The sequence below is a fragment of the Sinohyriopsis cumingii genome, chromosome 6 (assembly GCF_028554795.1).
Source record: "Sinohyriopsis cumingii isolate HCF-2022 chromosome 6, ASM2855479v2, whole genome shotgun sequence".
Classification (NCBI taxonomy): Eukaryota; Metazoa; Mollusca; class Bivalvia; order Unionida; family Unionidae; genus Sinohyriopsis; species Sinohyriopsis cumingii.
In genome coordinates, this window is record NC_142966.1 from 17,130,978 (window position 1) to 17,145,442 (window position 14,465).

At 36.1% G+C, this 14,465-nt stretch overlaps 1 protein-coding gene across 1 annotated transcript in view; it reads right to left on the minus strand.

Moving 5' to 3' along the window:
* Window positions 1–14,465, minus strand: part of LOC149796433 (transcription initiation protein SPT3 homolog) — a 216,598-nt gene that overhangs the window by 24,250 nt on the left and 177,883 nt on the right. The window contains exon 11 of the mRNA XM_089961107.1: window positions 8,230–8,379. Coding sequence (XP_089817233.1) covers window positions 8,230–8,379 — 150 coding nt within the window. The remainder of the gene's footprint in view (window positions 1–8,229; window positions 8,380–14,465) is intronic.

Sequence of the window (14,465 nt, forward strand, 5' to 3'; positions counted from 1 at the left end):
ATTCAGTGACTGAAAGACCCCTTCATGTACATACATGTTGCCATTATAAGAGTACATAAAAAAAACCATGATGCAATAGCTGGGCAGCAAGTTCAAAGGCTTTGACTGGCGGCCGGATGGGAAAATGTACATATATTTACAGTGATTGAATTCAGAGTCAGAAAGACCCAGAGATGTACATGTGGTCATTTATAAAAGTACATCAAATAAACAACTTTAGCTTCCGTTATTGTGTTCATTTCCAAATGTATTGGAAAAAGTAGTGCACGTGACCTCAGAAACAAGACATGTTCAGACTTAGACAAAATGCCATTCGTAAGTTTGGATAAGTATTTTGGGGTTAAACAGCAAACTTAGAAAGATTGTAACGAGATTGAGAAGAGTGCTAAAGTTGCTAGAATTGATAGTTCAGATAGGACAGTAGCTAAGTGTAAGAAAGTATGTGATGCCTAGCTTAGTGTTTGGAATAAGTCCTTACTTGGATTGACAAAATTCAGTCTCACTCTGATGGACGAACAAGAGCTATTTAAGAGGTACATTGACTGACCATACTTTTTTTTAAATGCCCCATGCCTTATCTCGGTTAGTTCTAGTGTTGTAGCAAAAGGTATTCATCAAGACATCAGTAGCTAGGCCGAGTTTTTATATCAATTACGTTGACAAACAAACTCTTGCCTATTCACAAGCATATGTTTTGATAGTTGATTGACCATTAACCCTTTTCCGAGTAAGGCAGCAACTATCAATTTCCTGCATGATATCCTTTGATGATAAAACATACAAACGTGTTTAAAGATCAGAATCCGTGATCTGGATATATATTAACTGCTTCTTGTACACTATTTCGTCATAAAATTAGTTTAAAACTGTAAGAGAACCAGTAGGCCTAACGGGAATTAATGGTAGACTTCGCTAAGTTTGGGATGTACCAGTTTATGAGATTGTCTGTTTTCATAAATCATCGGGCAAATATTTTCAGAAAAATATACAAATCATTGAAAGCAAAGCCAAGGTATTATTTTGTTAAAGATTTAACTTTAAAATGCAAATTATGTAGGTCAGAAATGTATGGGACAATGCTATGTTATGGAATTCGCGAGATGCGCTTTAAGGTCTAAGCTGTTTTCCAACTTCACATGTATTTGCGAAAATACGGGGAAAAAACAGCAAATCAGCTGCTATTTAACCATTGCCTAAAATTACTACAAGGACATAGACAAATAAATAAACCATAAATTTGCAATCCTGTAAATGGACTGTTGTAATGAAGCTATATTAAAGTGAGTGATTACATTATGAAAACCTCTCCATCTAAAAATAGATGCACTCACGTCTGTGTTGATTCTGTAGGAAAGAAGGGACTGCAACTTTTGATGGTGGGACTCCTATTTTTACCAAAATGGGAATCCTGGACTCCTAGTTTTAAAATCCTAGCAAGATCTCTGGTATACATTCAGATTCCGGTGCAAATTTATGCCATAACAGACCCTTCACTTTATACATTCAGATTCTGGTGCAAATTTATGCCATAACAGGCCCTTCACTGTATACATTCAGATTCCAGTGCAAATTTATGCCATAACAGGCCCTTCACTGTATACATTCAGATTCCAGTGCAAATTTATGCCATAACAGGCCCTTCACTGTATACATTCAGATTCCAGTGCAAATTTATGCCATAACAGGTACATCACTGTATACATTCAGACTCCGATGCAAATTTATGCCATAACAGGCCCTTCACTGTATAAATTCAGATTCCAGTGCAAATTTATGCCATAACAGGCCCATCACTGTATACATTCAGACTCCGGTGCAAATTTATGCCATAACAGGCCTATCACTGTATACATTCAGATTCCGGTGCAAATTTATGCCATAACAGGCCAATCACTGTATACATTCAGACTCCGGTGCAAATTTATGCCATAACAGGCCCATCACTGTATACATTCAGATTTAGATATCTGCTTGCACATCAGCATTATTTGCCCAATACTGAAAGGACCCCATTCAAAATACTTGATCTATGTTGATCAAATTCTGTCTGGCATTTGTTTTAGATGAAGTTGTATACATGTTTTTCTACTTTTAGCACATCAGCTATATTTCATTACTGTTGTTACATCTTTTTGTGCAAATCAAAAAGGTAATAAGCCAGGACACTTTATGTCCAGTTTGGTCAAATTCTGTTAAGAAATTATTCAGAAAAAGTTGCTGAAGGTTTTGCTATTTTTAGTAATATCAGCTATATCGGATGGCTTACTGGCATCATTTGTATAAAGTTTAACATGAAAGGTCTTCATGCCAAGATTCTTTCTGTTAATTTTATTTATATTTGTTGATTTTAATGACACTTTCAATACATTATTGGCTATATTATATTTAGGAAATGGGAGCTAAGTGCCTTAGCAAGGACACACAAAAGCAGCCAACTCAGCTGGGCTGGGCTTGGCTGGGCTGGGCTGGGCAGGTACTGAACACTTAACCTGTAAATTACAAGTCTGACACTCTAAAAACAGAGATACCATTGCTCACCCTCTCTATCAAGTTTGGTCAAATTCTATTTTGGTGAAAGAAAATATTTAATGTTTTTTTTTTAATTTTAGTAACAAAGGCCATGTTGACTGGCTGATCAGCATCATTTGTACAAACCTCAGCGGTATATTTGCCATGAATTTTCTGTCAATAAGAAATAAAGTTAGCAGTGGGGTGGGAGGAGAGGCAAAACCCCCTTCTGGGGCACCAGGGATTAATGTCCCTGGTATGGGTATTTAAGGTCAAGCTCGTCAAAATGAAATGGCGTTGGTGTATCAATTCAAGTAATTCTCTTCCTGAAGGAGAAATGTGCAATTTCTTTGAAAATATTTTATTCTGTATCATAAAATTATACATAAAATTCATCTCAAGATTTTTTCCTGATGATATATGGGTTCCATCCTATTAATAAGGAAAATATATCCTGCTGAATCATTAGGTTCAGTGATATTGATACTGAACATCTGCAGTATGCTCATACTCCTCAACGAAATGGATATCGACTGTACAGAAATTTCTCATGGATTTCATATGGAACACTTCAGGAACCTGTATGGAAGAAATATGGACTGAAAAACTTATGGAATCAGACAATTTATTCCATATCAATTCCATAAGTACTTCATGGCAAGTGGGTATGTGAGAAAGCTTGCCAGTAGCTTCTCGAGGGTCAGTGGTTCTTTCTGGGGATTTCCTGGGTTCTGCCTCCACCATTAATAGTGGCTGCCATGTATAGCCTATCGCGTGCTGAAAAATGGCATTAAACCCTACAACAACAACAACTTCACGGCAAGTGAAAATTCCACATGGAATAAAGTTGCACCTTTAATCCATAAGCAGGCTCATATATTATAGCATCATGAGAAATACTCTCTGAAGAATTAATAACCTAAACTATCTGATTCAAATAGAAATATTGGTGGGAGTTAGAGTTCATGTATATGTCAGTGTACTGATGTGGATAGAGGAACATATACTCATATAAATTTGACGAAAACACATGCATGTCAGTTTCTTTAATTTATTTCCACAGATGTTTAAAAACAGACAAAGTCATGACCAAAAATGTAAAGAAATTGTAAATATGATAAGAATATTAATATCTGGTAGTACAAGAATAGATGAATCTTTGGACTTAGAAAATTTGGTGTAAGGTGGATTTTGGACTTGATCTGATGTTTACTCTGAGAAATATTTTTTTTTGCTTCCTATTTAAATATGCTCTACAAAAATCATACCCTAGTGAAAATGTGATTAAAATTTCAGCAAAATCAAAGTGAAATTTTTTGACATTCACTCAAATGCTCAAATGTCTTTTTTTCAATAAAATTATGGTATTTTTTGAGATTTTACCAAAATTTCTGAAAATATCCGTGAAATTTTGTGATTGAAGTCTGTCAAAAATTCTGAAAATATAGTTATATTTTGTGACCGTAATATCACTGACATTTCAAAAAAAAATATCAATAAAATTTATTTTTTGTTTCTTGTACAATGTGAATGATTTTCAGCACCATTTATATTTCCTGTTTCTGATAGCTGTAATTTTATTGTTCATTTTGGGCACAATAATATTTTTCCACATCTTTCCTTGTTATATTTCTTTTTCAAAAGTTTTATTTGGTGTTGTTGTATTTTTGTTTAACATCAATTGGATTTAATTGCCCTCAAACAAGTTTTCTTGTTTTCAGTTTTAAAACAGAATTTCGCTTTTCTCCTGACCCGAATCTGATTTTCCTCGATATGGACCCTTCTTTTAATATCGTCTCAGAAACCTCTTTTTTAATAATGCTCTATTTGATGCCATTCTGCAATGAGTTTTCTAATAAGTATTTGTTCTGTTTATTGATTAACAGATGATTGCTGTAAAGAGCTTTCTGACTGGTCAAAATTTTGTACTTACCCAAAGAGTCATCGTGTAACAGAAACTGATGGGAATAAACATGCTTGCTAAACATGGCAATTCGAATTTTCAAGAAGGATACGAGTTTGAATAACCATTTGAAAAATGTGTGGCAATGAGAATAGCTTGAATGCAAAGTCGATGGGAATGTAATTAGTCAATCTGTATGAAAACTGAACGCCAGGACTAGCATTTTGCTTTTTGTGCCATAAAGAGCTTTGAAGTAGCGGCTAACATGCTAAATATGACATGGAATTGAACCAGGATGATTTCGAAATTAGAGAACTCCAAACCGATTAACTTCCAGAATTTAAGGAGGGACAAGGTACAGATCACTGGTAGGAATTGTTGACAAATATCCTTGTCTATCAAAGATAGTCATATCTTTGTGGAGTTTTCTTGGCCCACGTGTAGAATCATCCTTCAATATCGTGAGTGGTATTATTGTGTATATTATCAAAATATTCTAGGTGTGTTGGTATTCACTGTAAAATATGAGTACTTATATCATGATAAATGTTTGTCATGGCTGCTTGTGGAACAAGGACTAATTCAAGAAACCAAAACAGTATCATAGTTTGTACATTAATCAAAAATCAAGTTTGCAGTACAACAGTGACATAAGGCAGGCTCCTAGGATTTCTTCTTTTCATAATCAGTGTCTCAAATGGATGCTTTTCTGTCATTTTACATCATTTTCACAGTTGAATTTTTCAATGCAGGACAATAATTTATATTTTATATATGTTTATGTGTTCATAGATGTCTGTGCATATGTTCCAGACTTGATACCTTGATTTTTAAAATCGTTTAATTATTTAGTGTCAAGCCAGACTCTTCACATCATGTTGTATATACTGTATATATTGTACATAACAGATAGAAGGCCTCAAGGTAGATTAGTTCTGTAACTAATTGAGTTACCATCTCTAAATAAAGTCTTTTTTATTATTATTATTATTATGGTTATTAACTCTCATATCTCTTGCCTTGGATGTCATATAATTACAGCATCTGTATAAAAAAATTCATGTACACTGAAATATCACCTTGGTTAAAAAATCCTGTTTAATTCTTATCCATTATTGTTTTGAAACCTTTTGAAATGTCTGAAAAACTACTGAAACGTCATTAAAATACTCTATAATGATCAAAAGTTTAGTGAAATGTCACGAAAGTTTTAGTAAACTCTCACAAAACTTTCAATGAAATGTTAGAGATCTTGCCAAAACATAAGTAAAAGTTTTGGCAAAAAATTTTGTGAAACCTAACAAATATTTCATTGAAATTTTAGTGAGATGTCCCCACAATTTCAATGAAAGTTTTGGTTGAAATATTTGTTAAATCTCACCAAACTTTCAGTGAAATGAAAAAGACTTAAGTGATGCCATCATGGATTTGGTTTTGTATGTAAGAAAGAAAATGAGGACAAAAAAAACCCTACATTTATTTGATAATGTCTGTCAAAATAAAATCTGAAGCAGATTTTTTTATGGTTCAGGCAGAAAGTGCTTAAAAAACCCATCTGTAATCCACCTCAAGTCCACCTGGAAAATTTTGTATGGATGGACTATTACTAAATTCCATATGAACTATTTACAAATTCAATATGGACCATTTACAAATTCCATATGGTATATTTACAAATTCCATATGGATTATTCACAAATTCCACATGGAATTTTAATTTTATTCCATATGGACAATCTACAGATCTCATAGATTAATTTGCATATTCCATGGGATTTTCCATAAGAAGTATGTAAGGAATCCATAATATTTCCATATGGATCCACTGAAATCCATAAGAGTGGTTCAGCTATAGAATACAAATGTCCATATGGTTATTTCTGTAAAAGTACATATGGATTCCATATCCAGTCCATATGGAAAATTTTACATGGACCAATGGGAACCAACGATCTAGTGCTTTTAAGCAAAGGATATGTTGGGGATTTTTTTGTCCTATCTATGGAGAAGGCATAAAGTTTTACCCATGTCCAACTAACTTGTCTTGTCTGGCACAATTTTTTTCTTCTGCTGACTAACTTCTGAATGATTTCAATGATTAAAGCCAATTTGGGTATGTGGCTTAACATTCTAACATACTTGATGATCTTGACAGCTACTGTATGATCCTCACTACAGAGTTGATGACCTTCAAACTACTGTATGATCCTCACTACAGAGTTGATGACCTTCAAACTACTGTATGATCCTCACTACAGAGTTGATGACCTTCAAGCTACTGTATGATCCTCACTACAGAGCTGATGACCTTCAAGCTACTGTATGATCCTCACTACAGAGCTGATGACCTTCAAACCACTGTATGATCCTCACTACAGAGCTAATGACCTTCAAACTACTGTATGATCCTCGCTACAGAGCTGATGACCTTCAAGCTACTGTATGATCCTCACTACAGAGCTGATGATCTTCAAGCTGCTGCATGTTCCACATAACAACTAATAATACTCACTGCAGAGTTAATGATACTCAGAGCTACTGTGTTCACCACAGCAGAGCTAAGTACTCATTCACTGATTCATTCATTCATTCTGTAATATTTTTAAACCTTCAAAGCATGCAAACCGAATGTTGTTGAAAGATATGGTTATTTATCTTTTTAAAATCAGTAAGGATTATATAAACCAGTTCATACATACCCTCTGATTCTTGCCACATTTTTTGGTAGAGGTGTATGGTTTTAATGCCATTTTTCAGCACAAGATAGGCTATACATGTCAGCCAATATATCTGATGGAAGAAGATCCCTGGGAAGATTCACTGATCCACTGGCAAGTTTTCTTACATACCCACAGTGGCCGTGCCAAGACTCAAACCCATGCAGACAGTGGTGATATGTGAGTGACTGTAACGGCAAGTGTCTAAATCTGCTCAACCACCTCTTTTGGGGTAGGAAATTGTTCAGTGATATCTACCTTGTGTGCATTTATGCTATTTGATTTATCATAAGGTAAATATATACTTGATTAACATTTGATATTAATTGTTCCATCTGAAAGCATGATTCTCATTCCATCTCAGCAGGATTTTTCTAATCGTGAATGCTATTTCAAAATTTTAGAACCAAAATTCTTCATCTCTTAAGATCAGCAATGAATCAACATTATTAAACAACTGGCAGAAGAATGTAGTAGATCAATCATTGGATACCCTAGTCTTGATCACAAAGACATTTGTTCTGATATGTTACTGTAGTCTCTGATACAAAAAAAACATATCAATGACCAGGGAATTCCACGAAGGCATTTAAATAGCAAAAACTTTTGATATTTTGATTGAACCAGCAGATTGTCTGAAATAAATGAAATCAGCTTTAAAGTAAAATTGTGACTGGCTGTAAAGCTGAATGAGTGAAATGAAGCATTTCATGCTGTTCCAGGACGGACCATACCAAATGAAAAACATGGATGGTATGGACTAATGGTCTGAAGATTGATTACTGATGCTATCTAAAATCATCAACTCTGTCCCATTAACATGAGTTTCATTCAATTCCATGCTTTCATATTGAATGTGCTCTGACCTCCCACCATAACAAAACTGTCTAAAGATCTAACACAGGGTTGGAAAAGGCAGAGGAAACTGTATCATAACTGTGACACAAATTAACAAACTATTATCTGTTAATGCAGCTAATTCATTTTCCCTGAAAATTCATATTGCACTTGCAATCAGGTAACAAATTTTAAGAATTGCCATCAAAATACAAAGTTTGGCACAACTTACATTTCAAGGGGACATAACTTCAGAATACTTACAACTGAAGGGGAGGTAATCCCTGCTGAGGAAGGTGATTGGGATGTGGAATGATACATAAAGTTGTGGGTGCTACTTGGGTATGACAGGGACAGAGGATCTGCCATATGAGCCCTCTTGTCTTGCTTCACTAGCAGTGCCAGGTCCACTATCTGAAATACAAACAAAAGGCAATACAATACAATTCATAACATGAAACCAAAATGGGTCTGATATTAACCTAGACATTATGCAGCTATGATTGAATTCAACAAAAGCAATGGCTACATAAATAATACACGCTCTGTACAATTTATTCAGCAGGGCCTTAAGCATGGGTATCTGGCAATCATAGGTTACAAATGATATTAAAATCTACTACTATTTCTTCAAGGTCTTATCTGTATAAATGTCATATCTGCCATAATCTGACGTATCATACTAAAAAGATTTTCAATTCCCAAACCACCTAATTATAGTGTTTCAAAAACACATGTTCCACTAATCTTAATTTTTTTTCACAAAAAAAAAACAGGAAGAGGTAGAGTTCTTGTGTAAAACTATTCCCAGGACATTTCATACCGCTTATTGCCATAGAGGCAATTAAAATGTATGGTGGTCAGTGACGTTCAACCACAATTTAAAATATTACATTAACTGGATGACAAAAGTTAGGGTGACATATTAAGACCTTCTATTACTGGTGTGGGAGAGCCCATTAGGTTAAGTTTCATAGGTAAATTAGACTAATTGGGGCAACCCAATTCACTTGAAGTTAGGTAAATCAAAGAGTGGTTCTTGTGGAACAAATGGTTTTAAACATCTTTTCCTTGAATAAGACTGTTTAAGCCATCTTTATTAAAAAAGTACTGGTGAGTTTGAGATCAGCAGCAATGTTTCCTTGAAGCTGAAACATTCTGACAATCACACCATACCCAATGCAAAATGTCTTAACAATCTCTTTGCTTTATCAAACTAGGTCCAAGTGTGGAACAATTACTTGTCTTTGCCATGCAAAACTCAAAACAATCAAAGCTTGAAGAATTTTTTTAGCAGGTTTTTAAAGTTGTATTGTACTTTATAGGGTATGACTGAGGACAAGCCTACCCAGACATCAATACTGGTTGCATAAATTGCTTTACCTTTTGATCCTGATAAAGTGTGTATGTTTTTATAGCATGGAGAATGGATTCAAAGTTATCAACCCATGGGAAAAGGACAGAAGCAGGAACCTAAGTTGACTGCATACATAAATTCCTCTTTTCTTGCCAAGTAATTGTATATATACTGTAAGTATATACTTGAAGGGTGGGAATATGGACTGTTCTGTGTTGTAGTCCAGGGATTTGTGTGTGATTTGCCTTTCAAAGCCAGTGGGGATCTCAATGGCTGGTTATCCAAGTGATTGATGACCTAGGTGATGGATTCCAAGCAAAATCACAAGGTTAGCATTAATATCTATCTATACATACATACATAAATACATGGAATGAATTGCCCACTGAACTTAGACACAAAGACACAGTGATCACATTCAAGAGGGCTCTCAAAACTCACTTATTTTGACTGCAAGAACAAACTTAAAGACCTAATAATGTGTCCTACCTGAAATATTCTCAGCATGTTTTTTACTTTCTTAATGTTTTTCTAATTTCATGTTGTTTGTTTTTGTAATAATATTATTATGTTTTTTATCTTATAGGTGTTGTCTAATGTTGTAAAGCGCTTAGAGCTTCTAAAGATTAGGCGCTATACAAAGTCCTCAATATTATTATTATTATATAGGTAAAACCCATTATAACGCGATGCTCGGGATACAAAGAATAACATCGCGATATAAGCGGGATAGTGTTAACAAATTTTTCAAAAAACTTCCCCCTAGGGATGTTAATAATCGGCTTTTCTGAGAGCATGTATTTAGAATGTTAAAAAGAGAGGTCACCTTAAATTAAAAAATGGAAGCCATTCTGTTATAAGCAGAATCACATTATAATGGGTTTTACCTATATATGTGTATCTGATATGGTTTGTGAATGTCATGGCCTAATGGCTTTGACATATCCCACATATTTCTAAACCATAACAAATTCATTCTATCCACCAACACAAAACAAAACCCCATATGCAGTTTTGTGTATGTATGCAATACTTATGTGATTCATATCACATGGAAGGCAATTAACACAATACACTTCATGATACAACATGACTGGGGATGCCCAGCTGTACAAGTTATTTGTTTCACTGCTTGAAAGGTAAACCAATAGAATTATAATTTGGAGACATACCGATACATAATGGCACTGTATCACTGACAATTTTTTAAACTTGTTTTATTTTTATTTTACATGCTGTATGTTTTACTGACAGCCAATAGATCTGAGTGATTTTATTTATCAGTGCCTATATGCAATCTTGATTCTAAACCCAGAAAAAAAATTATGATTTTGTCTTAAGTAGTTTGCAATCTCTGTTTAAGTTTCTGTTATAGACTGAGTACCAGCAAGAATATGTATAATAAAAAGGACACTCAGTAAGAGCACTTGTCAATTAGTATTCTGTGTTACTGATAACAAAAGTGTGTGTGTGTGATTTGGATTTTTAATGTAGTTTAACAATTTTTCAGTCATATTGCTATGATGTCTGCAGTGTGGCAGTTTATAGTAATGTCTAGCACTGGGGCATCATGTCGCAAACATGTAGCATGATGTCCCACCCAGTCATATTATCATGACACCGGGCCGACCAGTCCTAACACTAACCTTGTAATGCTGAGCGCCAAGTGAGGAAGCTGTTAGCACCATTTTTGTAAGTCTCTGATATGACTCGGCCAGGGATCGAACCCACGACCTCCCGCATCCGGGGCATACTCTCTAACCACTATGCCACCGGAGTGGTGATAACCAAAATAGATTTGTTTTTCAAAGCAAAAATGCACACCTCTCCCAATTTCTTCATCATGACAATTAACACTCAACAAAAGTAAAGGAAAAATCAAGCAAGGAATAAATTTAAATTTTCTTAGGAGTTTGAAAGTGAAAGATCATTATGGTACATCAAAACAATGGAGTCAATTAGGATACAGAATGCTTCAGCACTTAAAAAATTTAGGTAAGTTTGACATTTATTTGTCCAAATATCTGGGTATGTATCACATGTAACCAAAAATCTGGGTAAGTCTGATATTTGTCCAAAAATCTTGTATAAAGCATTACAGATTTGTGTTTGTACAAACACTGCAGACCAAACAAGTTTAAAAAAACTAAAAAAAACACGTTTGTTCAGAATGGTTGTTGTTGTTTTAGGGTTTAACGCCATTTTTCAGCACAAGATAGGCTATACATGGCGGCCAGTATAACTGGTGGAGGAAGAACCCTGGAAAACTCAGGGAAGAACCATCGAGATGCTACTGGCAGGCTTTCCCACATACCCATGCTAGCCGAGCCTTGGACTCGAACCTATTCACATCATCTACATGTGCCTAAATAATGCATGCTTTATTTGTCTATTTTTCATAAATCAAAGTCTATAAACTGTTTTAAAAGGCCTGGAATCACTATTATAAAGGCCTGAAATTCTCATCAGTTCATCTACACAGTAATACAAATAAACATACCAAATAATGATTTCTCATAAAACAGATTTACAAGGATTTTGTCAAAGATGTCCAAGTCCAAAAATGTTAAAATGCTTTTTAAAAAACTGGAAATATAACTACCTGAAATTCCAGTAAGGTTATCCACTATACATATAAGTGAAGTCCAACTGCAAACAACATAGAACCTGATCTGCCATCACATAATGATTGGGAAGATCAGGGTCTATGCGGCTTGTCCTACTGATAACTCCTCAAACTGTAGTGATCTAGAACTGCTGGTCACTATGCAATAGCAGATAAGGGGGTGTACATTATGCAATGGCTGATCTGGTAGTGTACATTATGCAAGGGCAGATAAGGGGGTGTGCACCATGCAATGGCAGATCTGGGGCAGTACATTATACAATGGTACATTATGCAGTGGCAGATAAGGGGGTGTGCTCTATGCAATGGCAGAACTGGGGGTGTGCATTATGCAATAGCAGATAAGGGGGTGTACATTATGCAATGGCAGATGGGGGATGTACATAATGATATGGCAGATAAGGGGTGTATGCAATGGCAGATACAGGGTGTATATTATGCAATGGCAGTTAAGGGGGGGTGAGCATTTTGCAATGGCAGATAAGGGGGTGTACAATTGTAATGGCAGATAAGGGGTGAACATTACACAATGGCAGAAAAGGGGACGTACTTTATGCAATGGCAGATAAGGGGTGCACATTATGCAATAGAAGATCAAGGGGTGTACATTATGCAGTGGAACATAAGGAGGTGTATGTTATGCAATGGCACACAAGGCGGTTTACATTATGCAATGCAGATCTAGTGATGTATATTATGCAATGGCTGATCAAGGGGTATACATTATGCAGTGGAAGATAATGTGGTGTACATTTTGCAATGGCAGAGAAGAGGGTGTATATTATGCAATGGAGAATAACAGGATATACATTATGCAAAGGGGTGTACAATATGCTACGGTAGATAAGGGGGTGTACATTATGCAATGGCAGAAAAGAGGGTACACATTATGCAATGGCCGATAAGGGTGTGTACATTATGAATGGCAGATCAAGAGGTGTACATTATGCAATGGCAGATCAAGGGGTGTACATTATGCAATGACAGATCTGGGTGTGTATATTATGCAGTGGCAGAACCGGGGGTGGGGTGGATTATGCAATGGCAGAACCGGGGGTGGGGTGGATTATGCAATGGCAGATAATGGGTGTACATTATGCAATGACAGATCTAGCGGTGTACATTATGGAATGGCAGATTTGTGAGTGTACTTTATGCATTAGCAGATCGGGGGGTGTACATAATGCAATAGCAGATAACGGGGTGTACATTAAGCAATGGCTGATCTGGGGCTGTACATTATGCAATGGTACATTATGAAATGGCAGATAAGGGGGGTGCACTTTGCAATGGCAGATCTGGGGCAGTACATTATGCAATGGCAGATAAGGGGGTGTACATTATGCAATGGCAAATAACGGGGTGTACATTATGAATGGCAGATCATGAGGTGTACATTATGCAATGGCAGATCAAGGGGTGTACATTATGCAATGACATATCAGGAGTGTATATTATGCAATGGCAGAACCGGGGGGGGGGTGGATTATGAAATGGCAGATAATGGGTGTACATTGACAGATCTGGGGGTGAGCAATATGCAATGGCAGATATGGGGGTTCACATTATGAAATGGCAGATAAGGGGGTGTACATTATGCAATGGCAGATCTGGGGGTGAGCACAATGCAATGGCAGATAAGGGGTGTACATTAAGCAATGGCTGATCTGGGCATGTACATTATGCAATGGCAGATCTAGGGGGTGAATTATGCAATGGCAGAAAAGGGGTGTACATTATGCATTGACAGATCTGGGGGTGAGCAATATGCAATGGCAGATATGGGGTGCACATTATGAAATGGCAGATAAGGGGGAGTACATTATGCAATGGCAGATCTGGGGGTGAGCATTATGCAATGGCATATAAGTGGGTGTACATTATGTAATGGCAGATAAGGGATGAATGTTACACTGGCAGAAAAGGGGGTGTACATTATGTAATGGCAAATAAGGTGGTGTACATTATGCAATGGCAGATATAGTGGTATACATTATGCAATGGCAGATCCAGGGGTGTACATCATGCAATGGCAGATATAGTGGTATACATTATGCAATGGCAGATCCAGGGGTGTACATCATGCAATGGCAGATAAGTGAGTGTACATTATGCAATGGCAGATAAGAGGGTGTACATTATGCAATGGTGGATAAGGGGGTGTACATTATGTAGTGGCAAATAATGGGGTATACATTATGCAATGGCAGATATGGGAGTGTGCATTATGCAATGGCAGATCTAGGGGTGTACAATAGGCAATGGCAGATAAGAGAGTGTACTTCATGCAATGGCAGATAAGGGTGTGTACATTATACAATGGCAGATCTAGAGGTGTACATTATGAAATGACAGATCTGGGAGTGTATATTATGTAAATATTCATTATGCAATGGCAGATTTGGAGATGTATGTTATGCAGTGGCAGATCTGGGGGTGTATATTACACAATGGGAGATCCAGAGGTATACTTTATGCAGTGGCAGATAATGGGTGTGTATTATGTGATGATAGATC